We start from the raw sequence: 25,977 nt of genomic DNA, 5'->3' as shown, positions 1-25,977 counted from the left end.
AGATTTATTTATGCTTTACAAAGTCAACAAGTGCCCTCTGTTCTTATGCATGTTTACTGTATATTTTGAGTTCCAATACATTATTTATGTATATAACTAACCTGTCTTTCTGTCCCACATGGTGTGATAAAAGTTTTTGGATGACTGCAAGCATCCTTATACCACTAGACACCACCAACTGTCTTCTTGAAACACACACACTGCTTATAGTGGCCCAGTCTGACAACAAACAGCAGGCCCAGTCTGACAAGGCCCAGTCTGACAACAAACAGCACCAAAGGCCTCTAAGGTCCTAAAACCCAATAATCCTGCCAGTGCCTTGTCAAGATGGCTCAAGCTGCTATTCATCATGCTACATGTGTCTCTCCCCTCACGTTATGACCATTGCATGACAAATGCAGATTGTCAGGCCAATAGGCAACAGGATAGACCTCCCAACATTTCCTGTAAATCTTGATTGTTTTGAAGTGGTGACAGGAGTTAGGAAGTCACTAAGATCATCTCGCTTATCAAACCGACTGAACGCTACATGCACTAGTTGTCGTGCCAGGCTGCTCCAACCATATTACGTAAGGAAGGGAAGGAAGGGATGGGAAGATGTGAATGCTTGGAATGAGTGTGTGCTTACAGAACCCTTTCATTCAATATATTCATGTAATCCTTGCTGCGGTCTTGTGGGGAGACTCTGTTCAAACCCTTCTGTATGATCTGTTGGCTCAAACGTCTGGAATCCCCTTGGGTAGGGTCACGACCCATGACCTTGTGTACCTCAACCACAAACACAGCAGGCATGACCACTTTTTCATCAGAGCAACGTCAATGAACCACAAACAAGCTAAAGGCCACGATGTGGTTTTGTAACTGTGAGTTCTTCATAATATGTGTGCCTGCCAGACGATGGCTTAGCCACTCTCTTAGACTTTCGCATGTACACTGAAATGAGTGGCTAAAGGACACCTCAGAGGCACCTGACAAAATAGACAGGAGATACGCGCAGGCATTATTGAGTAACACAAATGTCACAAGACAACAGGAAGTAGCCTATTTGTTTTTCCTTTCGCTTTCTTTCTCCTCTGGGTGAGAACTTAAATTAGGCTAGCTAACTAAATAGCTGTTCAGCAACCACTTTTGATCTTCTGTACAGTAATCTCCTCTGATTTCATGCTTATCTCATGCTCATGGTCAGTGTTGATTTTCACACACTGAAAGCCTCTGACGAGATGAAGTGGGGGGCAGCAGTAAAACAGTCCAGCAGCACTGCTAACATCTGAGACAGTTCATCTGAGTAAACAAAGGACAAGTTGGCCGTCTTTAGAAACCAGTACAGCAACAAGCAGTGACAGTCACGTGTGCTGGACAGAGCCATTCTGCCAACGTTATGCCGAGAAGAGGTCTGAAAAAGTGTCAGAAAGAGAAAGAGAGAGAGAGAAAGAAAGCAGGAGGGAGGGATGGAGCACAGAGGAAAGAAAGAAAGAAAGAAAGAAAGAAAGAAAGAAAGAAAAAGAAAGCAAGCAAGAAAGCATCACCAAGATAAGTCTGCATGTTAAGGACTTGTAGGAGATCACTATGTGTTTATGTTTACAGTTCTTAGCAGACACTTTTGTCCAATCTGACAAACATGACAGACACACACACACACACACACACACACACACACACACACACACAGAGAGAGAGTTGTTCAGTGACATTCAAACCAGTCATATTCAAAATTTACAGACCACTTATCTGAATTTAAATATGCCTGTTAACTCACTGAAATGTCACTCAACAACCGTTAAATTATATCAGAAAAATGTGCAGTGGTCTCTTCATTTTTTTGCTGTTCAATTATTGTTGAGTGATATACACAGGTTTATACAAAGGAGTCTTTTTCAGGGAACCTTGAATATTTCAGGAAAACAGTGGCAAACTGGATTCTGCACATATTACAACAGCATGGCTCCATAGTAGAAGAGTCCATATGCTAAAATGGTCTGTCTTCACTCTGCAGTCTCGATCCACCCTTTCACACCGGATACATCAGGACAGAAAAGACTCAATTGGAAATGCCGCAGACTGTAAACCAGCTGAAATTGGGAAAGAGTGGGACGACAATTCAATCTCAGAACTCCAGCAACTGGTCTTCTCAGTTCCCAGACTCTCATCAGGGGCGAGAGGGGACAGTGGAAATAGCAGAATTGAATATCACCCTCATCACAGTGACAGGTACTGACAGGCCACGAATGATCTCACCTATGAAAGTGGTGTAAATGGAGAACAAGGAGGGCTCACATACTGATCCCTGAGGTACACTTGTGATGAAGATGTGACACTTTGATAACTGTCCTTGCCAAGACACACTAAATAAAAGTCCTTTGAGGTGGGACATAAACAATTAAGAGCTTTACCAGAAAGTATGCTCAGATAACACAGAGAGCAGAATGCTTGCTCTGTAAAAGGCTTTTCTTGAGCAAAGGTGTAATCCTTACTTGTTAGAAAGAGAAAGGAACTTCTCCAGAAATGAATTAATAATATGCATCACCGCCAGCAAAATGGTCGGTGTGATGGATTGCAGAAAAGTGGATAAAACGGGATCCAGAAAGGGCATGTTGCAGGATGACTTCAAGAAGTACCGAAACTTTGGTAACACTTTATTTTACAGAGTTCTTGTTCCAATGTACCTAAATAATGAGGTACAGTAACAACCTATATGTTGTCCATACATAATGCACTTTTGTGTACCAACAGATCATTAGTACACGAGTAAAAAGAAGTGCTCGTTACAATGCCTTACCAAAGTGGCCTCTCTTTGGGGAAAGAAAAAAAAGTGCCAATGAGGTAAAGTTTGGGACTCTTGACACCCTAACATTAACCAACTTATTGAGGTTCTACTTAAGGCAAATGCACAGGAGATATTAAAGAGTATGTTAACAGTCACATAAAGTCCCAAACTTCACCCCATATCCGCTTTTTCTCCTTTCCCCGCTTTGGAGTTTTGGAACTGGCGACCGCGTGGTGGTGACATAAAAGAGTGTCGCAACTCTCTCTTTCTATGGCTCTGGTTTGAGTAACCACTGGCAATCAGCGCCTATGCTAAAGTCCTTGATAATCCTGTTTGTCAATCTATGGAAGCTTTATTTAGTGAGTATTAGTGAACTGAAACTTTATCTGCTTCAAAAAGTGTGACAGTCCTTTATGGACAATTACTATCACAGTAACAGCACCCGAAAAAGAATCTCAAAACTAAGTTAAGAAAAAAAACAGCTTTAGACTATTCACTTTGCAGTGCTCAAGTTAGATAATGGATTTATTAGTATACTGAAAACAAATCTCTGACTACTGAAGTTCTATTTAGCAGAGTTTGTGTAACACTTAGTATGAATAAAGTAAGGCTAAAGTATAACCCTTGACCAAGAAAAAACATTCTAGAAACAACCATGGAGCTTCCTGAATCTAACCTTATATCTATGATCTATCTATTAATCATATTCTGCACTGTGTTTTCTCTTTATAGATAGATAATAGAATGTATCCTATTAAGATATTACGTTTATAACTCCGTAAACTTGTGGATACATTAAAAAGCTTAACAAAATAATAACAACAATAATGATAATAAACACAATGCCCTTCTGCCAAAATGTTTGACCAGTTTGCTCAGATCTACACTGAGGTTCCCTCATTTTTGTTCCCAATATGCCTCATGTACATACTAAAGAACTGTACCACCAAATCTTAATTGAATCTTGCCACAAATTTGAGTTTTATGTCCACACTTCTCAGTTGAATAGGCTGCACATGCTAAACCTAGCATACAGTATCTGCCAATCTGCATCAAGGATCAACAAAACGAATTGGCCCAAACATGGAACCTGGCTGCAGATTCATTCCAATCTGTATCAGCCATAAGTGACTAAAACAGGCATGGTACTGAAGATGAGAAATAGTTCCAGAGGCAAGAATTACTCTTTTACCTTCACTTTTAAAGATCAAGTCCTCTTGTGCTAACACACAGCCTCAGATTTCCTCAGCTCAATACTGACCTTGACTCACTTCAGTTCATGCTTTTTTTTGCTGTTTGTCTGCAGAAACCCTCTCCATACTAGCATAGACGTGTAATGACATTTTTGCCTTGTTAATGGCTTAAAAGAGTGATTTATTTTGACATAGCGAGATTGCCTCAAAGGCTATGCTATATGCTATTCAGTTGTAACTGCACATTCCGATCTTACTCAAACTGTACAAACAGACTTTGTTTTGGTCCCAATATACTGTACACTTGTCATCCAAAAATAGACCCTAGGTTGATGTTGAGACCAGCGTTTCCCTTAATTTGTTGTTTTCATTTCGATTTGACACCGTTTTCTGAGGTTTAACAAACTCAGCACATATCTATTATAAAGACTCTATCTATCTATTACTAGATTGCTATACTAGATTATTATAAAGACTCTATCTATCTATTACTTTTGCTCACCAGAATCTTTAACTATTTTGCAGTTTAAAGACTGTACGAGTCAACATCACTACCAGGAGATGAGAACAATTATGTTGTGCAGGTGTACACAGGTGTGCACAGGGGTGGAGATGAACCCTGCCGGGTAAGGGCTGGGCATGGGGTAGCTGACCTGTGACCTTCATACACAACATTCTTACACGTTAATTCCAGCTGATCATATACAACTGTTTGTTCCTGATCTCTGGTTTGAGTCAATAGCACGCATAGAAGGCAAAAGAGAGAGTCCATATTTAATGTGCTTCTTACAACAGTGTGAAAATGCAGAGCACTTTCAAGATGTTACAGTCTTATGGGCATTACTGAGGTGACGAGCAAACTTTAAATTCTACCAAATTAGCTTGACTTCAATCTAAAAAGTGAGAGAGGCAAGCAGAGGCATCTACGAGGACTTGTTTCTTCCAACAAAACATTTTTTTTTATTAAATGTTCTACAAAGTAATATTGTGATTAAATTGGTTTGTCTGCTCCAGGCCAGGAATCTCAGCAGATAAAGCACTACTAAAACCCATCCTACTGTCCACCGCATTCCACCTTTCCAATCAACCGTTGGGCAAATACTGCAAATAGGAGCATCTAATCCCACAGACCCAAGAACAACAACCCGGTTGGTGCAGCAGTTTCTGTGTTTTGATTTTGTGTCTGATTCAAGTGACAGTGCACGGGTGCATTAATAACAAGCCATAAACAATGGCTGGAGGCCATTTGAAACGTTAAAAAACAACACGGAGAGAAAAAAAAATGAAAGTTTAATCTTGAAAACTTCCATTTCCTGAGTAATATCCTTTAGAAACACTGTGGGAAAGTACATGGGTTACATGTAGAAATAATTTCCCTGCCAAATTATGTTCCTGTCCACAGCCTCTGTGCAGGAACCACGACTAAATGCGGGTCCCATATCTATATAAGATCAACCCACTGTGGGTAAGCCATGCTTCTCTGCCTCACTGTGTTAGAGACCATAACACCACACGCCTGAGTGACTGATTCACCATGCACACTAACAAATTTGAGATTGAAAGTGTGAGGCTGTCTTGTGATTTAGAGGGTATGTGGCCTTTGTCTTAATACATTCTAAATAGAAAGGCATCTCTTGCCTGATGTGGTTTGTCTACAACACCGTGAGCCAAAAGGTCTGAGAACTGCCTGGTGGGCGAGACCACAACAGTGTGTACACTGTCATTCATAACACAGCTCTGTTGGCTTCCACTGAAACGACTGCCGTACTACATGAACGCTGTTAAAAGCAAAACATGAGCAGTAGCCACACATACGCACACACACATGCACACACACAGACACACGCACAAAAAACTTGCTACATTTTCCTGCCAACCACACACACACACACACACACACACACACACACTCACTCACTCACACACACACGCACAAACTTGCTACATTTTCCTGCCAACAAGGTTCTAGGTGCATTCGGGTCGATCAGGAGCACCCAAACATATGTGCGCACAGATTGGACCCAGATGTGGAGAAGATGAACAGCGCATCAGCCTGACTACTAATGGCAGTGCTGGGTCTCCTCTCCTCTACACTAAAACTCATCTCAGCGTGCTGTCTCGCAGGCTAGAGATCGCTTAGGCTTCATGAGTGACAGGCCGGAGCAAAGCCTGAGACAAACAGCACTTCATTAACCGCCTCCTGGCAAACCATTAAGGCAACCTGTGAAACCTTGAGTATGTACGCTACTGTAAGGAAGGTGAAAGCTGCAAATATCTCAAAGAAATTTGGATGTTTTTGAAAACTATCTGAACTTCTAGGTGGTTTCAAGCACATGTCTTATTTCTAGCATATATCTTCTTCTATTCTATATGTATTCTAGAATAATCCAGCTGTGCAATTTTACAGAGCAATACACACTGATAAAGCTAGACAGGGACTTGTTAACTGAGCTTTGCACCATGCATGATAAAGAATTTTTTTTAAAAGTTGGTGGGGGAAAAAAATATCTCTCTCATTATTTTTCTTTAAAGCAAGTCTAACTAAGGTCATAGATGTGTAACTGAGATATTAAGCTGTTCCAATTTAATAAAAAATCAGCCACAGCATGTTCAAGCCAAGCCACATCATGTGAATGCTTTGATAATATGACCATGGGGTGTCATTACAGGGAATGTCTTATCAAAACAGTGACATCCCGTGTCACAGATGGTGTTGTTGATCAGACTGTGATGACTATAACCTCCAAACTAGCTTACATGTGTTCTGTCCTCTAAGAATGTAACTAAATGTACACATGTGTATTAATTCATATACACATATGTGATTTTATTCATATTACTGATATTAATCATCATGTGTATGCAAGTGTATGAGTTCATTACTTTGTAACTCCTGCTACAGACCACAGATGTTCTAATCATATTCTAAGTTATCCCATAGTTTAGCTATGAGTACTCCTGAGACAATTTCAATATCCATCATAGTACATAACTTTGAAAAGTCTGTAAACATGCATGTTGATGAAATCTTATGCAATAGTAAAACAACTTCAACACAACTCATCATGCTGAGCTCCTGATCACAATTCATATAAGGCCCCTCAACCACTTGCACAACGAATTTGAGAGTTTAAACAAAATATAAATAATTAAAAAACATTTCTATCGTGCCCTTATGATGCCTTACACAAGCAGTCATATGCATCTATAGCCTATATTAAAGCTCATGTACCGTGTCTGGAGCTGGAAGACGTTAAACGAAAAGAAGCCTTGGCGAAGGAGACAGAATGAGCTCTCCCGCGAGCCTGTGAGATCTGGCTTGACATGCACAACAGTGGCAACATCGACCTCTGGGGGTAATTCCATTTAACAACATGGACAGGACAAAACAAAAGGCGCGACTGTGGTGACAACGTTATATCCTGAAATATTGTCTGAGTGTTAGGTTTATTTTAAATAAAAAACTACCTGGTGGTGAAAACAGACTGATTCGTTATCAATGATTCGAGGAGGGATGCAATCAGTGGTGACACTAAAGTGGTGTAAAACGATGCTGAAGGTGTCAGGATTCCGCTGCTAAACTTAGTTAGGTCCTCCCATTTCACATAGCGGCACAAGTGTTAATAAAACCACGAAAACTGTCATTTGAATGATTGTTCTGTGGCCTGGACACACGTCTACGTTCACTGCAAGGTCACTGTTAATAATATTGGCAATAACTTCAGCAAACGCCACACGCGTTAACGTTAAACGTTATAAATTGAGCCAATATTAGAAGTAATTGCAGGGCAGCCTGCCACGTGTAGTAGCAGCCTACATCACTACAAACTAAGGAAGTGATGAGAGAGGAAGCGCACGCTTGGGCAAACTGATAAACAGTGTTTTACGCATTGGTTAAGTTCGGCTACAAAGTATATTCACCTGGTTATAAAATGTCAAAATGAAAGCTTAGATAGAGCCAAACTGGCAGAATAGATAAAGAGGACTGCAGCGTTCAGCCAATAAACTAGACGTTGAGAACTACGTCTACATCAGGTTATAAAGTAAATGAAGAGCTACTCGATAGCGTGTTTGTAATTTGGTTAGTCTTAAACGGCATCGAACACAATTTTGCCTAAACAGTGGCCATTATACTGATTTTAACAGGTATCCTATAGCCTACCATACAACCAAACTAGTGTTGGTATACATATATTCTTTATTAATATTTCTGACAATGAGGGGAAAACACAAATACTTACCATTACAAGGTCTGGTCCGCTGAAGTATGTGGGACTCTTGGTACTTGACAATATTATACGCTAAAAAGTTGCATCACCTTTCAGCGGGACCACCAATTATATAGTTTCGTCCCTCCTCCAAATATTGCATTGAGCATATAGCTCCTCCCTGCTCAAAACCCTCCTCCCTAAATAGTGAGTATCATTCTGAAACGAGGATCTACACCTGTATGGACAACATAATAATAAAAAATAAAAGGAAGCTCTTTGTTTCGAAATATGACACAATCAGACAAAAGTCTATTGCAGCATAGATATGTAATTCTGCCCAATCAGTCAAAGGGAGACTAAGCACTACATCTTAACTCAAATAAATTGTATTACAATCATAGTCTTTTAATTTTCACATTAAGTGATTGAGTAGCCAATCTAAATGAACACTTGCAATATAGTAGCCTAACCCCTAATGAATCACAGTAGCCTACAATCAAGTGCTGGCACTGTAGGACACGTGCTTGCAAGCTACATAACTGTTCCTTTATGTCTGGTTTGCCGTTGTCGCCTGAAACGCAGCTGAAAAGCTGTTCAGACTTATGCGTAATCAGCGGGACCTGTCGCCTTTAGAGCGAAATCTCATTTTCGTAACCTTTGTTGGTCAAGGTCCAGCATAGATTAGGCTATTCGGTTGGGATAACATATGTTCCCATGGGCTACCGTTAGGCTATGCCATGGGATTATGATTGAGACAGGTGTGGTTTGTGAGGAATGGGTGATAGCTTACATGATCGCACTGTGGGTGGAATGCATACAGACGTACAGAACAATAGGCTACCGTGTGCGCATGAAGTAACGTATTCGGTGAGACCACGGTAAAACTGTTACCTTTAACAAGCGTCAGGCTGAAGACCATTGATGAGCATCCGTTCTCAGCAGCTCACCGTGGCGCAGCTTGGTGTAGGCGGTATTTCCTTAAATATGACAAAGGTGGGAGGGTGAGTTACTTTGTATATGCTTGACCCTGATGGAGATAATCAGATACAATATTACATGTTCCGACGAATAGAGGCAGCGCAATGCGAGCAATAAGCATTAATAGGCTACGGAAAAGATAGAGATGTTTAATTGCCAAGCCCGACTTTTTCTTTTACCTGGCTTCATATTCTCTTAAAAATGTTTAACAGAAATTATAATGACAGCACAACACAACAAGTGAGCAAATCCCGCGTGAAGAAAGATAATTGTGAAATGAAATCTATTGGCTTCAACATTTAAAAAAAACTTAATGTAGTAGTACATTAGGTCAATCAAAATCCAGCACGTTAATCATTACTCATTTGATAATGTACAGGCTATGAAAACTAGCCTACCTGATGATGGTTCCAGTTTCCAGCACATTGGTATAGGCTTCACCTGCCCCATAATCTCCACCAACATGTGCGGCTGGCATGTGTGGCTAGTGAGCATGTGCAGAACCTCAATAGGCTATCTTCAACTGGTTCCTGAGAAAAACAGTGGTGTGAAATATTAGGCTATATGAAATTTGGTAACTTTTTGTAAACTTCAACTGTAGCTAATAGAAGTAAACTCTCCTGTATTAGAATTAACCACTTCTCTTGTTCTGATGACCGTAGGCTAAATGTATAATAGTGTTATAAACATACTAATCTATAATTTTGTGAAAACTCACAAAAGGGGGTCTGATCAGATTTAATATCATAGGCGCCTCAGGTTTGACTCCTGGGGCCATGGCAGCCACTTTTAAAAATGTCCGACAAATAAGGGTTTCATTAGGTGAAAAGGGATTGAAAGTATGAACTAAAAACTAATACAGTTGCTATGCATATTGAAGTTCCAGTATGTGAGAAACTTGATGCCTAAATATCTTCAACACCAAGTATGCAGCTAATACAGCCTGCCTATCACCATACTAAGCTCAATCTTTTAAGATTGACCATTAGTGGGGAGTCTGTGATGCATGATCAATGGGCATAGTTCAAATGACTTGGTACGCTTGGATAGTCCTTCAACCAATCAGACCAGCAATTGGGGTGCGCCTGGTGGATAAGCCAGTTTGTGATTGAACCGAGCAAACTTGGACAGGAAGCAGGAGAGATAAGCTTAGATGTGCAGGTTTCCAGCCTGAGCTGCAGGGCGAAATCTTAATTGCCGGCAGATCAGGCTGGGTTTAACTACAGCTAATAAGGAAATACAACGGTTATTTAGACAAGGTCAATTTCCACACACTCTGTAAAAAGAAAAGTCAGGGCTGTCCAATATATCAAACCATATTACATCACACTACTTTAAACAGACTTTTGAATGAAACACAACCTTATTGTAAGGTTATCATAAGGTAAGGTAATAAGCTTATACTAGGGGGGGAATGAAAAGAGGGTTGTCACAACTAAATGACAAAACATCAAATTAAACCAATTCCTTTTTTTCTATCCAACACAAGGTTATTACATTCAACTGACATATTTTGCCACAGCAATGAATTTATCCAACAGAATCATGTCAGATCAATGTGAGCCTAAGTATTGAACCAGTAAGGCAAAGGGGCACATGAGATGTCTTGGTGTCACCATTTCATTGGGGTCCCATGAGCCTTTACCAGAACACTGAGACAATCATGCTGCTAACGGTGTTGCCAAAAGTTTAGCAACGCAGAATAGCAATATATTATGCCTGTATTAGAAGGCTATAAAAGGATGGCATCATGTTTCAACACATTCATATATTTTGGAATTCATATTAAGTTCATATCTTTTCAATAATTCATATTTTGTGACCTAATAGCCAACTAAGTATTTAATGATTTGTGATGTAGGCTACCTAGCCAGCAACAAGCAGGGATGGGCAATATTTCTGATACATTTATTTAAAACTAGATGTACCACAGAGTTAGACTGGGTAAACCCAGCCTGGTCTGCCGGCGACTGGATTTCACCCTGGAGCTCAGGTTGGAAACCTGCACATTTATTTCTCCTGCTTCCGTTACAAATATGTGGGGACCAATGACAACCTGGCTTATCAACGTGGCGCACCCAGATCATTGGTCTGTTTGGTTGAAGGACTATCCAAGCAGTCATTTGAACTATGCCCTCTACACTTGATCATGTCTCTTGTGCAGTAGAAATACAGCGCAGACTCCCCAGACAATTCAGAATCCGAATCAACTTTATTGGTCAGGTTTGCGTTTAAACAAACAAGGAATTTGACTCTGGTTAATCTTAGCTTTCAAAGTACAACAATCATTGTCAAAGGCATTGCGGTGGGTGGGCAACGGATCAAATCGAAATATAATAATACTTTAAGTGTGCATTTTTGTAGTTATACTGCCAAATATCTTTGGTAAAACCAACAGTCTATTTTTGGTGATGTGATGACACCATAAAAGTGTAAAACAATGAATGTAGCCTCTGACTGGTGCTGACTTAGTCCTTTTCCCAGACTTGTTGTGATCATATAACTTCAAAAGTTGGGACGTTGTGTAAAATACAAATAAAGTGATAATATTCTTGCAAACTCATATTCAGCAGCAAAAAGGACATAGACAACATACCAAATGTTGACAATGAAAATGTGTACTATTTCATGGAAAATGTATGTTCATTTTGAATGGGACACCAGCAACATGTTTCAAAAAACGTTGGGACAGAGTATGTTTACAACTGTTTTGAGAAATGAATGTTGTCCCATTACTGCCATTTCAGTTGCTCGACAGTATGGGGTATTCTTAATCATTTTTATCATTCCATGACGCACCTAATTTGACAGGTAGGACCTGGCCTTTTAGCACCTGGACTCTTCCTCTGTGGAGAAATACTGTTTAAATTATGTGCGGAATTAATTTTGCCATTGTTTTCTGAAAATAAATAAATAAATGTCTCTAGTTTAGTAAATTGGTAGGCCTAATTCATTTGGCAAACCTAATTGCTACCTCATTTATGTACAGTAAATATTTACAGTGAATAAATATAACTATGTGTAAGTACATAACTAAATGAATGAAACAAATGTAGAAACAGCCTAGGCTACATGAATAGCCTACATTAATCAAGCAATGTGGAAATGAAAGATATAAACATCAAGCAATGTGGAAATACATAGTCATAAATGGACAGACAGACATAAATAAATGAAAAAATACATAACTGAATGAATGAATAACTCGTTTCAGGCCTACATTCATCTATTAATTTGTGCATCTCATCATTTATGTCTGCATGTAGGCTATTTATCCTGTCATCTTTGGTCCTCCATATGCCACAATTCCGTAGCGTGCAGCTGCAGCTCTCATTTGGAGTTGCCATGTTGTTACAGTCATTAATATTAATACACATTGCAATGCTGAATAATTCTCATTTTGGACATACATGTTAACTTCACGTTTGGTAGCCGTGGTAATGGGGAAAGGCATGAGTGCGACTTCGACGTGGAATTTAGGCTTCAGGAAGCAATGGAGGGAAACAGGTAGGCTGACAACCTACGCTACAAACACAGGATTTATATTGTTCCTTCACAATTACTGGGTTGAACACGCACAGGGGTGTCATGTAAGGACCCTGTTCATGTTGCACAGCACTTGTAATGAGTCTGTTAGGAGGCACAAAAGCACAGTTTAGTAGCCTACATGTCCTCATAGCATAGCTTGACACTTTGGCTGCCACTAGCCGGCTAACTAGCATCAAAAACCACTAATTCTTTTCACGTTTTTTTGACCGAGAGTATTCCATTAACATGATCAACTGAGCTCCGTCGTAAAATTGGCCAGAGTTCTCCTTCAAGAGATTTGCAGGTTATTAGCTATATTCTGGTTTTATTCGCATTTCTCACAACAGTCTAACTTTTACTGATTTGGCGTTGTGATAGGAATCAGGAAGCTGATGCAGTGCAAGGTCAGTAGGCTAGGCTAACTTGTAGGTTGCTCACCCACGATACACTCCCTCTCATACCAACATACCAAGTTTCTTGAATCTTTAATGATCATTTTTGATAATTTTAATCTTCCGGTTACGTGGTTGCCTTTTAATATTAGCCTACTCACTCTGGGCAAGCATCAACGATGTCAGAGATTTCAGTTGATATGAGATGTAGCAGCTAACAGGCAGGTCAGCATCTGTTGACTGTAGCCTAGGTTATGGTAGCCATGTGTCGGCAGAGAATATGTTGCTCTCAAACACTGGCCACTTACAGTGTAATTCTGCAGTAATTTGACAGTCATGTCTCAGACATCAGATGAAAAGTCTTCAAGTCACGGGAAAGATCACAGAGCGCTCTATGATCTTTGGTCCACTCCAAACCGCCATTTTTCAATCACTAATAATGCTCAAAATAGCAACAATTCTGCAGTTGTATGAAGAGCGACCCTACACATAAAACGAAGAATCAAGAGCTTAGTAAGTGCAAGCTACTGGGAGTTTATATAAAAACAAAACTTACCTACCGTCTTGCGTCTTCGGTCATAGTAATCTACTAAGATCATAGAGCGCTACCATGTGGAGCGCTATGGCGCGCTAGAACCCTAGCTCTGGAGGGGATGTTCTACTCGTTGTCATGGTGAGTGAAAAAAGACCATCTGATATAACTTTGCAAACATTCCATATCCTAGATTCTAGATTTAGATCTAGAATCTAGATATCCGAATTCCAAAATAATTTGAACCAAATATTAGAGCATCCGGTTATGAAATTGCATCAAATTTCATGCAACTTTGGGCCAAATGACGCCCCTATGGAATGACAGGCCTGCCCTTCATTAAGAGTCACTGAAGACAAGGTGACCATATCTAAACTTATATCATGGGGCAGACATGGAACACCCTGCCTGATATGCCATCCTGAGATATTTCTTATAGTTTGCAGCATAGGCCTACAAGCATGTGGGTTAGCCACACCCTGTCAGGGCACTACTAGATTTCCCAAGAAAGTTTGTCTGACAAACCTAGTTTTAAACTCAAAGTTGTTCTCCACTGTTTCTGTGATGAAGAGTGTTTTAACAACACCCAGCCTCACTGGCCTTGGCATTAGGCAGTTGAATGTTGGCATACAGCTCTCCTTGGCAGCATCCCCATAGCTGGCCACTAGAAATCTCTCTTTCTAGAGTTCCATTAGCTTTAATACAACGTAGAGCCTCTGTTGTCTAAACCAGTCCAAACTGATGTAGGCTATTGGTAGGCTATGCCTCTTTTTCTCACAAACAGAATCCAATTTGTAAATGTGGACAAAATACCCTCTCATCTATCACCAGTATTGGAGCCCACTGACTGATGGGTTCAGCTGTTCAGAAGACTGCTAGGCCTACAGGTAGCCTACACCAAAGCAACCATTTAAAGTAGTCTGACAACAGCACTCTGAGCTACATTGAAAAAGTCATCTTATAAAAAGCCTGGAGCAATGATAGACCATTTGGAGCAAGCAGACAAATGCTTCTTTTGAACTATCAAACTGCAGATTTTGTGCAAAATGTGCGTTTCCCTGTAACTGGAGGTGCAACACCACATTTTGTTAATGTCAGCCATATGACATTGAATGTATATGCAGCAGTTATGCAACAACTCATTTCCGAGGAAAGACTGAGGTTATGTATGTGAATCAGTTGTCTTACTTTTTCTTTCAGTTGCTTCAAACCTGCCCTCAGTAGCTGAGGATAGATGAAATCTATACCACTGTATGACACAGCTGCTTATTGACATTCAACTCCCTAACGCCTAGGTCAGTCAGCATATCCATCTGTACCATGGCTATTTTAGCTGTAGCTGGGTGTTCTGCAAAGTTAAAATGATGAACACTCACTTCATCACAGTAGAGGCTGTGAGTTTAAAACTAGAGTCTAGGGCAACTGTAACAGAAACTACTTATAGCCAATCAGTTGTGTTATTGTAACTACAGTATATTGTAATTGTAATTGTATCGCTTACTGAAATGGGCATGCAGATTATAGATTGTAGATTAGAAGAACAGAGGCAAGATTGACTATCCTGAGTTATGGAAGAGCTTGTGGAAAAACAGAATTGTGTGGTCCAAAGGAGGAGCTGTTCAAAGTCCCTCCAGTACCATGGACAGATCCCATATAAGAATAGCTTATAAAGAGACACGAGCATCAGTGCCTCTCACAAACATACATGACAAGATGTATATATATACTGTATATATATAAATATATATCAATTTTATTCAAGACACAAAGGTCCATAGAGACAACACAGTACAAATATGAATACATATATAACAGTACAAGACATTTAAGAATAAAGCATATGATGCATCATTTATACAACCTATACAGACAATGGGTCCAATGTTTCCAAAAGCAAGATGTGTACCTTGTGTCACTCTTAGAAACATCCACTATGGAGACAATAACCACATTCTTAGACCCTGTCAGTCTGCACATGAATCAATGCATAACATTTCTTAAAACAGCACAAAAGTGGGCACATTGTTAGATACAAACATTTCACTGGCACTACTCCACCTAGGAATTTTAAGCACAATTCTCAGTGCATCATTATAAGCCACTTTTGTGTATCGCTGAAGGACTCATGACCAAACAATGCACAGCGTCCACTCAACAGTCCATGACTGAAAATGCAAAATACTAAAATCCACACCCTCCATGCATGTGCTTAAGTTGTCTGCTGTGATTCCCCTAAACCAATTTAAGAAACGTCTAAAACACCTCAGATCTGATATATGCCAATGTTTTCACTAACTCACTAGTCATTCTTGTGCTGTGTTATCTGTCTTGATCTTTTGTTTTTATTTTTTATTTTATATCTGTCAGTGTTGTCTGTATGGTTTTCTGTATGTTAATTGTCTGTGTTTTATCTTCTGTTGGACCAGTTTTCCTGTGCTCTGTATGTTTGTCATATTTCTTATCATGTTTTATCTGTTTATATGTCAGGGCTCCCTTGCAAAAGAGACTAAAGGTCTCAATGGGACTTCACCTGGTTAAATAAAGGTCAAATAAAAAGAAAAAAATGTGGACTGATGTCCATCTTGAGAATGGATAGTCTGATACAGATGCAGCTGCTCTGTTGGGGGAGCTGACATCCCAGATGAGCATTTGAGTTCACTGATGGTAAAACCCCAGTGCAGACAGCCAGGCCTGATCAGCACCAAGGGTCATTACCCCTGCTGACCACAGGTCTCGTCCAGTATATTTGGTCCTGAGCACCGTGGTGTACGTCAGGGGAAAACGGACTGGGGTCACTGGAAAACAGGCGAGTCAGCTGTGCAAAAACCTTATCCCACAATGACTCCTGAAGGGGATGAGGATATGGTGTCAGGTTGATCACTGCACTGTGTGTGTGTGTGTGTGTGTGTGCACTGGTGTCTTTCAGTTCTAATGACCTAAACAGAGACATAAAGTGTCCATTGCCCTGGGCTGCATGGGTAAGGTGACTCAGTATGCCACAGTGACATACACATGATGTGTAATTTGCATCATTATCATGGAATGTGGAACAAATGGCATGGGTGGTTGCAGGGCATGGCCACGGAAAACCTGGAAAAGTCATGGAATTGTAAAATCCCAGTGTCCAGACAGCATCGCTTGCTCTATAAAAGGACCCTCTGTGTGTTGCGTCAACGTGAGCTTGTGAACTTGATTAGCCTTTGACCGGGTCTGCATGGTTTTTGGCTTCGCTCTTTGGATTACGTTTTGGATTGTTCACCTATTGGATTACCTGTGTGGCTTTCTTCTTTGGGTACTCCGTGGATTATGGACTTTACCTTTGCTGATATTTATAAAAGAAAACCAAACTGCACTTGAGTCTGAGACTTTATTAATCACATATGAATGTGATGTAAAGAAATGTGCCATTAGTGTCATTCTGTGAAATTTACTCCCATAATCCTTTACGAATTTTGAATTTTGGTGATTTTTCACATAGATCTCAGCTACAGTGCTATACTCTTTGGGCATGAACATGGGGGCTGAACATGCCCCCAGGGTGTAACACTGTAGGACACATGTTGGACACGGGTTGTGTCTTTTATCGTGAACTTTGACGTGTTCTGGTGAGTAAAAGCTGTTAAATATCAGAGGTATCAGTGTAACCATTGTGGAGAACAATAAACTGATGAAACTTGGGAGATCTAATTGACTCATTAAACCTTTTCCCTGCACTCTCGAGCATTGATTAGAACATATGTCCATGCCACATAGCTTAGGCTTTCCCATCTGTCTGTGTTGTACATCTTCCCTGCTGGTAGCATTTTAAGCTTATTCACTGCCTGTCTGTGTTGTACTGTCTTCCCTACTGATCGCAGTTCAGTGTACTGCTCTCTGCCATTTCTCAGTTGTGATTCATTTACCATACACTTTTTTGAGTTATGAAGTTGTGAGAGATAAAAGTATGGTAAACGAATTCACGTAAAAGTAAATATCTTTGAGTTAGTGACTGTTTGGATTTATGGTGTGCTGGTGAGAACGCAAAATCACCCGTAGTGACCGTATACTCTGTGACACACTCTGTTATTTTTGCTGAGTGTATACAGCACTGTGGATGGAGGTCAGATGCTGAGGCTATAGAGGGGAAGAGATGGAGGAGGTCCAATAACCACCCTCTACCACCCCAATCTCCCCAATCACTGCTTTGCCATTCGCCCAGCGCACTCTGCCTGTCCTGTCCCTCTGCACTATAGCCACAGCTGACACATCACTGGCAACATTCCTGCCTAGCGATCGCTATATAATCTGGGTCACTTGGTCTGTGCCTTGTTCAAACATGTACATCTAGCTTGGTCACTCTGCGTGCATTAACTGCTATGTGATGCAAAGGAATAAGTAGAATGGAGGAAACGGAGCTGGTGAATTCAACTGAGATCCTGTACTGTCTGCGATATGTGTTGTGGAAAACATGAAGGGCGAAGGCTGTCTGACACCTCAAGAGAACCTTATTGTACAGTTTGCGTGTGTGTATGTGTGTGTGTGTGTGTGTGTGTGTGGGGTGGGGGGGGGGGGTTGTGTGTGTGTGTGGCGTGATGCCTTTGTTGAGTAAATGTAATTACGCACATAGCAGTGATTCCATGACTACACGCCTCAGCTCCGAAGACCCCACTGCTACACGGATGGGAGTAATCTTTCATGGCCTCTGACTCCAGTGGTCACAGCCTCAAGTGGACTTATGTAATGCAAAGGAGGGCATGGCCCTGGACCAGAAGCAAAAATCTCAGTTTGTTTTGTTTGCTATGCCCACTGCGGGAAAATAGGTCTGACTGTTTTGTGAATGTTGTTGATATTTTCTCAATATTAGACAAATCATCAATGTAAATAATGCTCCTACAGCAACCATGAAGGTATTGACTTCTTCTGTTGTGTACATTATCAGCCTATTGAAATTTTGATGTCAAAATCCAGTGTTGTTGGCTAAAGCCTTAAACCTATTGTTTTTGTACTTGTACTTGTACTTGTACTTGTACTTTTACTTGTACTCTGCACAATGACAGTAAAGTGGAATGTTATCTAATCTAAAGGGTTAAAAGTTACTCTTTAACTGATCCCATGCTTGGAGTGGGCAGTGAGGAGTGGTGTGTATCTCCCCCTCCTCTCTTTCTTACTACTTCACCTATGAGTGCAGCCAGGACACAGACCCTGGTAGAACCCTCCACTGAGGAACATGGAAGCTGGGCCTCCACTCCCGGCATTGCATTGCTGTCATAGCAACAGCAACACAAACAAGCTGACCTTTCTCTCTCTGTGTCAACCATGCGTACCATATGCAGCACTGGTCAGTCTGATGTCTGTGAAACATCGAGACAGAGTAGGGGTTTTGGGCAGGATGTTCTAACAAGCGTGAGAACCCAAAGCACGCAAACACACACACACACACACACACACACACACACACACACACACACACACACACACACACACATACACACACACACGAGACTGGTAGTCTGTCAGGGTATAATTACAAATGAAGGTGTGTATTACAGAGGCGCGTGTGATGGAAGCAACATCACCTCATGTGCTCTTTGACTTAGTAGTTGCAGGTGAGGAGGGAACTTTCACAACTTCTACACAGTGAAGCAAAAAAGGCACAGGGGTCAGAGAGCTCGTTATGTGTGTGTGTGTGTGTGTGTGTGTGTGTGTGTGTGTGTGTGTGTGTGTGTGTGTGTGTGTGTGTGTGTCAAGACCAATTTTGTTTTTCAGTTCGTTTATGTGGGCTAGCACGTCCCTCCTGGGAGCCAGTAGCCAACCATATTCAGTTAGTTTATGTGCTGGCACGTCCCTTCTGGGAGCCAGTAGCCAACCATATTCAAGGGACTCTGGGAGGGGATATGGCAAAGAAACGGGGGTGGTGGGGGCATTGGATTGGAGCCCCAAAACGGTTCCTAAAGGGAATGGTTGTATGGAGCTAAATCACTGAATATATGTTTGTACTGAGTCCAGCAGGCTTCCTTGCAAAGAATAGCGCAATCCGTATGATCTACACAGGGAGGACAATGAAATGTAAATTCGAGACAAAGCCAAACGGAGATGAATGGGAAATATGCAATGTATGGGCACGGTCCGATTGTTTATCATCTCTGAAAACAGCAGTGTCCCTCTGACTGAGAGGGTTGTGAAGAAGTCCATTTTGAGAGATTTATGCATATTCATCTCAATGTCACTTCATTATAATGTGTCATAAAACACATTTACCAGCTATTGAGATCTTGTCTTAAATCGTGCAAAATCCAACATCTCTGAACAGGCCCAAATTTCTCCCATCCTTTTCAAACCATATTGGTTGACTTTACCATAGCATAATGCAAACAATGGGGGAAAACTACTGTACTACTTGTAATCCTATGCATTAGCTAAGACAAGAGTGTTCATTGTAACATGTTCTTACACTGCCCTCTTCTGGTCATTACATGAAAAGCTTGTGAAGCCATCTGACACCTCTTCTCACCACACTATTGTAAAGCGCACATTCAAATCTTAACCAGGAAAATGTCAGACACTGCCCACTGCCCAGCACTCCCCTTTCTTCCAATCTATAAACGTCTAGTTCTTACTTGCCAGCATGCTGCATTCTACTCTCTGGACTTCCTGTCATTGTGGTGATTAAGGCACTCTTCAGCATGTTGCCTGTCAAGTCAAGTTTATTTATTGTGTATTTCATACACATAGGTCATTCAATGTGCTTTAAATAAACAATAGCAAATACAAGCATAGAAGGACAAAAGTCAAAGAATAGTTATCCGTCAAGTAAAGGATGTTATGTTTTCATCAGGGTTTGTTTGTTTGTTTGTTTGTTTGTCTGTTTGTTCGCTAGATAACTCGAAGTTATGAATGGATTTTGATTACATTTTGGGAGTGATCCATATCACCGTCTGGATCCAAGAGGCGGTTATGTTTTCACATTGTGGAGGTCTGCGCTGTCTGAGTGCTTTTCTAGTTTAAAAAGTAAAGAAAACATACAACACACAAGGTAATGGTGCATAAAAGCTTTAAAGGGCAACATTTGAAAATGTTTAAAGGTGATGAAACAGATTGATTAAAAAGCAGAGTGCAAAACAACAACACTGGAACACCGCCAACAATAAGACCAACCTGTATAGCTGTCACCCTATCTCTGCACCCTGATGACAACCAACCAACTAAGTGCCCCCTAATGATGCCTCCTTGACTGTGCCTGTCTATTGTGGTGTCCATGACCATGGCAACCTTGACAGGGACAATAAGGTGGTGGATGTTCTTCCCCTCAACAGCCCCCACCCTCTGGACAATTGCACTACCCTATCCCATTTACATTTATATTTTATATTTATTATAAATGTACATACTGTAATGTAATTCGACTGCTCTTTATACTGTTCTTACGGCACACACACTTATCTTTTACTACTCATACAATGTCACTATTACACTGCGCATATCTGTGCATACTGTATATATCTGTCTTTACGGCTCATACTGAATATCCATATTCATTCTGTTTTTTAAGAATAGTACTGTTAATACACCGTATATATCTATATTATTTTTACTACTCTTTGTATCACATTGCACTTTTCAGCTTTTTTACACTTCTGGTTAGATTCTGAATTTCATTGTCTCTGTAGCCTACTTGTACTCTGTACCAAGACAATAAAGTTGAATTGAATCTACTAATCTAATCTAAAACAATTTAACCTGTGTGATTGATGGTGTCGTGGTAGGCTAAGCCAACAATTTAACTTAGTGATAGCCTATGATCCAGACACCCAGTAAACAGCAGCACTCTTTTGCAGTAATTGCTATTGCCATTCAACTCAGATTGATCTCCAATGACATAAATGATAACAACATATAGAGAATACACACAAAGAACGTTACACACCTGCAGTGTTCACTGTTGTGCCACTAGATGGCAGCAAACTACTAAATTCCTACTGGCCTCCATTGCAGCATGTCTTAGCTTTGAGTCTGTCAGCCTGTTTGATCCTATCTCTGCCACTTACCAAATCTCCCTCTCCCTCTCTCTCTCTCTCTCTCTCTCTCTCTCTCTCTCTCTCTCTCTCTCTCTATCTCTCTCTCTCTCTCTCACACACACACACACACACACACACCCTACACTTTCTTTGTGTGAATTTGTGCACACATTCAAACCAAGTAAAAAAATAAATGTTTGACTTTACCCAAAATGATACAGAGCTCAGAGTGTACAGTTGACCTCAGCTATGGGTCTTTATGTGTGATGAAAAATGTGGTGGGATCTGGGAAAACCCTTCACATGGCCCAACTTTACCAACTTCTGATTCTGATACCATCCCCAGCAACATAAAAGATTTTGGGAGGATGGTATCATTTTTCTAGGGGACAGTGTCCAGAATGTTGCTATGATGGTATCAGTATCCTAAATTTGATTATTTTTTCCAGAGAGGGTTAAAATGGAGCAAACACATAACCATTTTATTATGTTATGATGACTGATAAACAGTCATCATAACATAAACAGTCATCCCCTGCCTTTCCCACTATTTACTATTGATGGTCCTGGTTGTGGTTCTGGTCATGGTATTTAGTCAACACTTTTGTCCAATGCGACTTACAGAATATAACTTTCTTTGACAATAGCTTTTTTTTTGGTAAGCCTACATTAAGTAACATACTAATAATAACAATAATATCAACAACATTATTAAATATCAAATATCAATTACAATGAGCAAAACATACAAATCATAAGTCTAGAATAATTAATTAATCAATTAATTAATCAATTAATTAATTCACTGTAAGCTGACCATGCCAGTCTTTATACCCTTTTGAAAGACCTTAAACTATCGTAGTTATGCAGTACACTATAGACAACTTGTTCCACCAATGAGGAGCCACCGTGGAGAAGTGTTGAATTTGACCTCCTATTAATGGCTGGTCATCAGAGGACAGTGGGCCATTGGGGATGTAGAGCTGGACCAGGCAACCAGAAGTCTAAGATTAGACCCAGTAACAAAACTTTTTTGTTCACAAATATTTGAAAGTCAATTTACACAGCCAAGCAGGCTTGAAATAATTGTTAGATTGCTTTGAGAGGAGGTTTTGTAACAAAACACATTTACACATTCATTGTCAATATTCTTTTGAATGTTTTTATTTATTTTGACTCATTTGAAGGACATTCTTTAAAACCAACAATAGTCAGATAGAGAACTGTCTTTTTCAAACAGGGATTTAAAGAAATGTTCAAGTATACAGATAATGTTAGCCCATACGCCATAACTTCATCATCATGCCATTCATTTCATGACAATTTATAAGCACTTCACTGCAAGACAGTTTCGATTGTACCATTTTTCCATAACCATCAAGACCAAGTGATTGTCATTTACAGGCAAACAGAACATCTTTTGGGAAAAAAATGAAAAATGAAACTGTCAGTCAGTCTTAACTGCTATAATACAAACACACACCCATGGCAGATGCGTTTGTTACAAAATGTACAATAACAATAAAAAGCACGAAGCAAAACTAACCCAATGCATAGGCCTATACAAAAATATGGAATGGGTCCTGCCCCGATTTGTCTCATATCCATTTATCCATGGCAACAGAAAATAATTTACAAGGGATGCACATCCAGCATCTCATCTTTCTTAAATACAACTATAATTTAATCTAATAAATCGCATATTTACATGTAAAAAAAAAAGTAACACCCGCTACACAGCGAGATGAAAAATAATTACAAAATAAACATTTACATATGCCTCTTCATGTGCAGAGCCAAATGGTCGGATCTCGAAAAGGCCCTCTCGCAAAGGTGACACTGAAAAGGCCGGTGTCCAGTGTGCTTCCTGTAATGACGGGTCAGTTCGTCGGACCGGGCGAATTTCCAGCCACATCCCTCCCAGGTGCAGTGGTAAGGCTTTTCACCTGTGGGAGAAAACAAACAAGACATTAGCATCTGATCGAATGGTCTTGAGGTTTAGAAAATTAGTGTAGGCCTACAAGTCACAACCGACATTTTTGAGGGAACAACAGAAACATACCTGTGTGTGTCCTTAAATGCGCTTTCAGATGGGAGCTCTTGGTGTACGTTTTCCCGCAGCCGGGGAATTCACAGCTATGCGTTGCTGTTCGCTTCCTTGCCCAAGACCGGCGGCCTCGCTTTGGCTTAGCGTCTTCGGCGGCGAAGAATTCCAGCAGGGGCGATGATGGCGGGGTCAACACCGCGCCAGGCATGCCCGGGTGATGGGCACGCATAGGCTCCCTGAACATGCCATACTGTCCGTGGTACTGCGGCGCTCCAGGGTGCTGAGGGTATTGTGGCGGGTATGGCGCACCTGGCAGGTATTGTTGGGAGCGTGCCAAATGGGAGTGGTGGTGTGCGCTCATCTCCGCCAGGTGACAGTCTTTCCTCGGCATTCCGTCCCGGGACAAACCGTGAAGGATCTGAGGTGCAAAGCCCTGCGTGCACGCCTGCTGTTGCATAAGTCCGTTGTGCATGAGCCGCGGGGGCTTTTGCTCGTAGCCATGTCCCATGAAGTCTGTTGGCATCATGCACGACTGTTCGTGACTCTCCGTTTTAATTTTGTATCCCATATGATTTACGGTGCTTGCAGCTAAGTGCACATGGTTATCCGAGTTTGGGACTCCAAGCTCAGTATACTCTCTCTGTTCAGTGAGTCTGTAATCTTGCTGCGTGTCGCCCTGATAGCTCATGTCAGGGGTCAGCAACTCTGCCACTAAACTCTGACCCGGACTTGAGCCATAACTGCCGTTGCCGTAAGTGTTGGACGTATGGTGGGAGCTGTCGCTGTCATACACTGTACTGCAGCTGTCCGGCGATTCTGGAAGTGGATACGTAGACTGACAGCCGGAGTTATTCCCGATTGTGTTGGACAAGATGAACTCTAAATCCAAAAACTTGGACAAGTCATCCTCCTCCTTTCTCAGCGCAGGAGCCTCCACGATGCTGAACTCCACCTCGATGAGAGGTTTCATGTCGTCGCCGATGCTCGTCTCCACTTTCCAGGGCTGCAAATAAACAAGACATTCAGTTAAACTGGTGCAACAGGCCAACCTGTATCTTATCACTGGTAAGGTAAGCCACCTCACAGTGCAGGGAGAAACCTGTTCTGCCCCTTAAGTCTGACCCCTTATCGGTTACCTTAAACGCTGAGGCTATATATAATATTTCCCAGTTGTTAAGATCAGCGGAGAAACAAAAAAAAAACTTACCTGAGCAGACTGCTTCTCCTCGTGTGTCTGATTCGCAAAAGCAGATATTGATGGCAGCATCGCATCAGCGAGGGCCATTGCCATATATCGAGAAGAAATTCTTCTTAAATAGAAAACTACTTTTTACTTCTGTAATCGAAAGGGTCCAACAGATAAAGCACTCTCTTGACAGTGGACCTGTCACTGGCGTGCTGGAGGCTCGTCTCTTCATTATAAACGATTTGGGGAGTTGGAGGCGGGCTGATACGAGGTGGTAGGAGGGGTTATCGTCGGCTACCTGGGGAGTCAAAAATAGCCAGGTGTGGAATTATCTTTTAAGAAATGCAGTAATAGTAGACTTACTATTAAGCTGAATTAGGCTACTCTCAAACAAAGTTAAAGCAAGTTTGACAGTTCTGGTACGCTATACAGCGTTACTGAGTAGGCTAACTGAGTTATTAACTTTCAACTTTTCAAGTGACAGTTTGTGACATTCTGTGGTTGATTTAAAAATGGGCTTCATTTCATTATGTTATTATGCTTGATTTAACAATAACGAATAATAATAATAATGATAAAAAACAATATTTATTCAGTGCTTAATAAAAGATGTAGCCTTATTTGTAAACAAATATCCTTAAACACGTGTACTGTATTAGTCTACTTTACCAGGTTTGCGTTCATGTTCTGTTAGAATCTTTGAGCGTGTGTGTCATTCTTTTAGGCTTGGCGCGTTTTACTAGATCTAGACGTGGATTTATTATTAGGCAGGCCTATCCAATAGGATATCGTACGACAGGGGTCTCCAAAATCCCGGTTCAACTGAGCCTTTCACCATGCAATGAATAAGCAGACACGTTTTCAATCGTTAATTATTGTAGATTAGTGATACAAGTTCTATAAGAACAGCAGTAGCCTATAGGCACAGAGAGTGGTCACATTTTAACTGTAAGTGGATGAATGGATAGTCCTAAGCATGCCATTAAACTGGTTATTCAACAAGTGCATCGCAAGTTTCACCCCCATTTACTGAAGGATTCCTAAGTAAACTTTGAATGATTAGCATGCATCATATTAATTTGAAGGAAAGTAAATATCAGGCTGTTTACAATGGTAATTAGTCCATAAGAAGTCTCGGTGCAATCGAAACGGC

General features: G+C 40.8%; 2 protein-coding genes across 2 annotated transcripts in view; both read right to left on the bottom strand.

Moving 5' to 3' along the window:
* Positions 1-9,651, bottom strand: part of slc6a9 (solute carrier family 6 member 9) — a 43,418-nt gene extending 33,767 nt beyond the window's left edge. The window contains exons 1-2 of the mRNA XM_062557105.1: positions 9,545-9,651; positions 9,060-9,145 (exon numbers count right to left, since the gene is read on the bottom strand). The gene's annotated coding sequence lies outside the window, so the exon portion shown is untranslated. The remainder of the gene's footprint in view (positions 1-9,059; positions 9,146-9,544) is intronic.
* A 13,088-nt stretch (positions 9,652-22,739) lies between these two features.
* Positions 22,740-25,024, bottom strand: klf17 (Kruppel like factor 17). The gene is made up of 3 exons (XM_062530452.1): positions 24,846-25,024; positions 23,654-24,641; positions 22,740-23,537 (listed from the first exon to the last, which is right to left on the bottom strand). The coding sequence occupies exons 1-3, from the start codon at positions 24,927-24,929 to the stop codon at positions 23,362-23,364; spliced, it is 1,248 nt and encodes a 415-aa protein (XP_062386436.1). The 5' UTR covers positions 24,930-25,024; the 3' UTR covers positions 22,740-23,361.
* Positions 25,025-25,977: the final 953 nt, after the last annotated feature.

Source organism: Sardina pilchardus, chromosome 2 (genome assembly GCF_963854185.1).
Source record: "Sardina pilchardus chromosome 2, fSarPil1.1, whole genome shotgun sequence".
In the NCBI taxonomy this organism is placed as follows: Eukaryota; Metazoa; Chordata; class Actinopteri; order Clupeiformes; family Clupeidae; genus Sardina; species Sardina pilchardus.
Note: the sequence above shows the minus strand (reverse complement) of the source record. Positions and strands in the feature narration are given on the sequence as shown.

Excerpts from the sequence above, each read along its gene's own strand:
- klf17 (XM_062530452.1), bottom strand. The coding sequence starts at position 24,929 with ATGGCAATGGCCCTCGCTGATGCGATGCTGCCATCAATATCTGCTTTT. Across the intron at positions 24,642-24,845 it reads AGGAGAAGCAGTCTGCTCAG|CCCTGGAAAGTGGAGACGAG; the intron begins GTAAGTTTTTTT and ends GTTTATTTGCAG. Across the intron at positions 23,538-23,653 it reads GCATTTAAGGACACACACAG|GTGAAAAGCCTTACCACTGC; the intron begins GTATGTTTCTGT and ends TTTCTCCCACAG.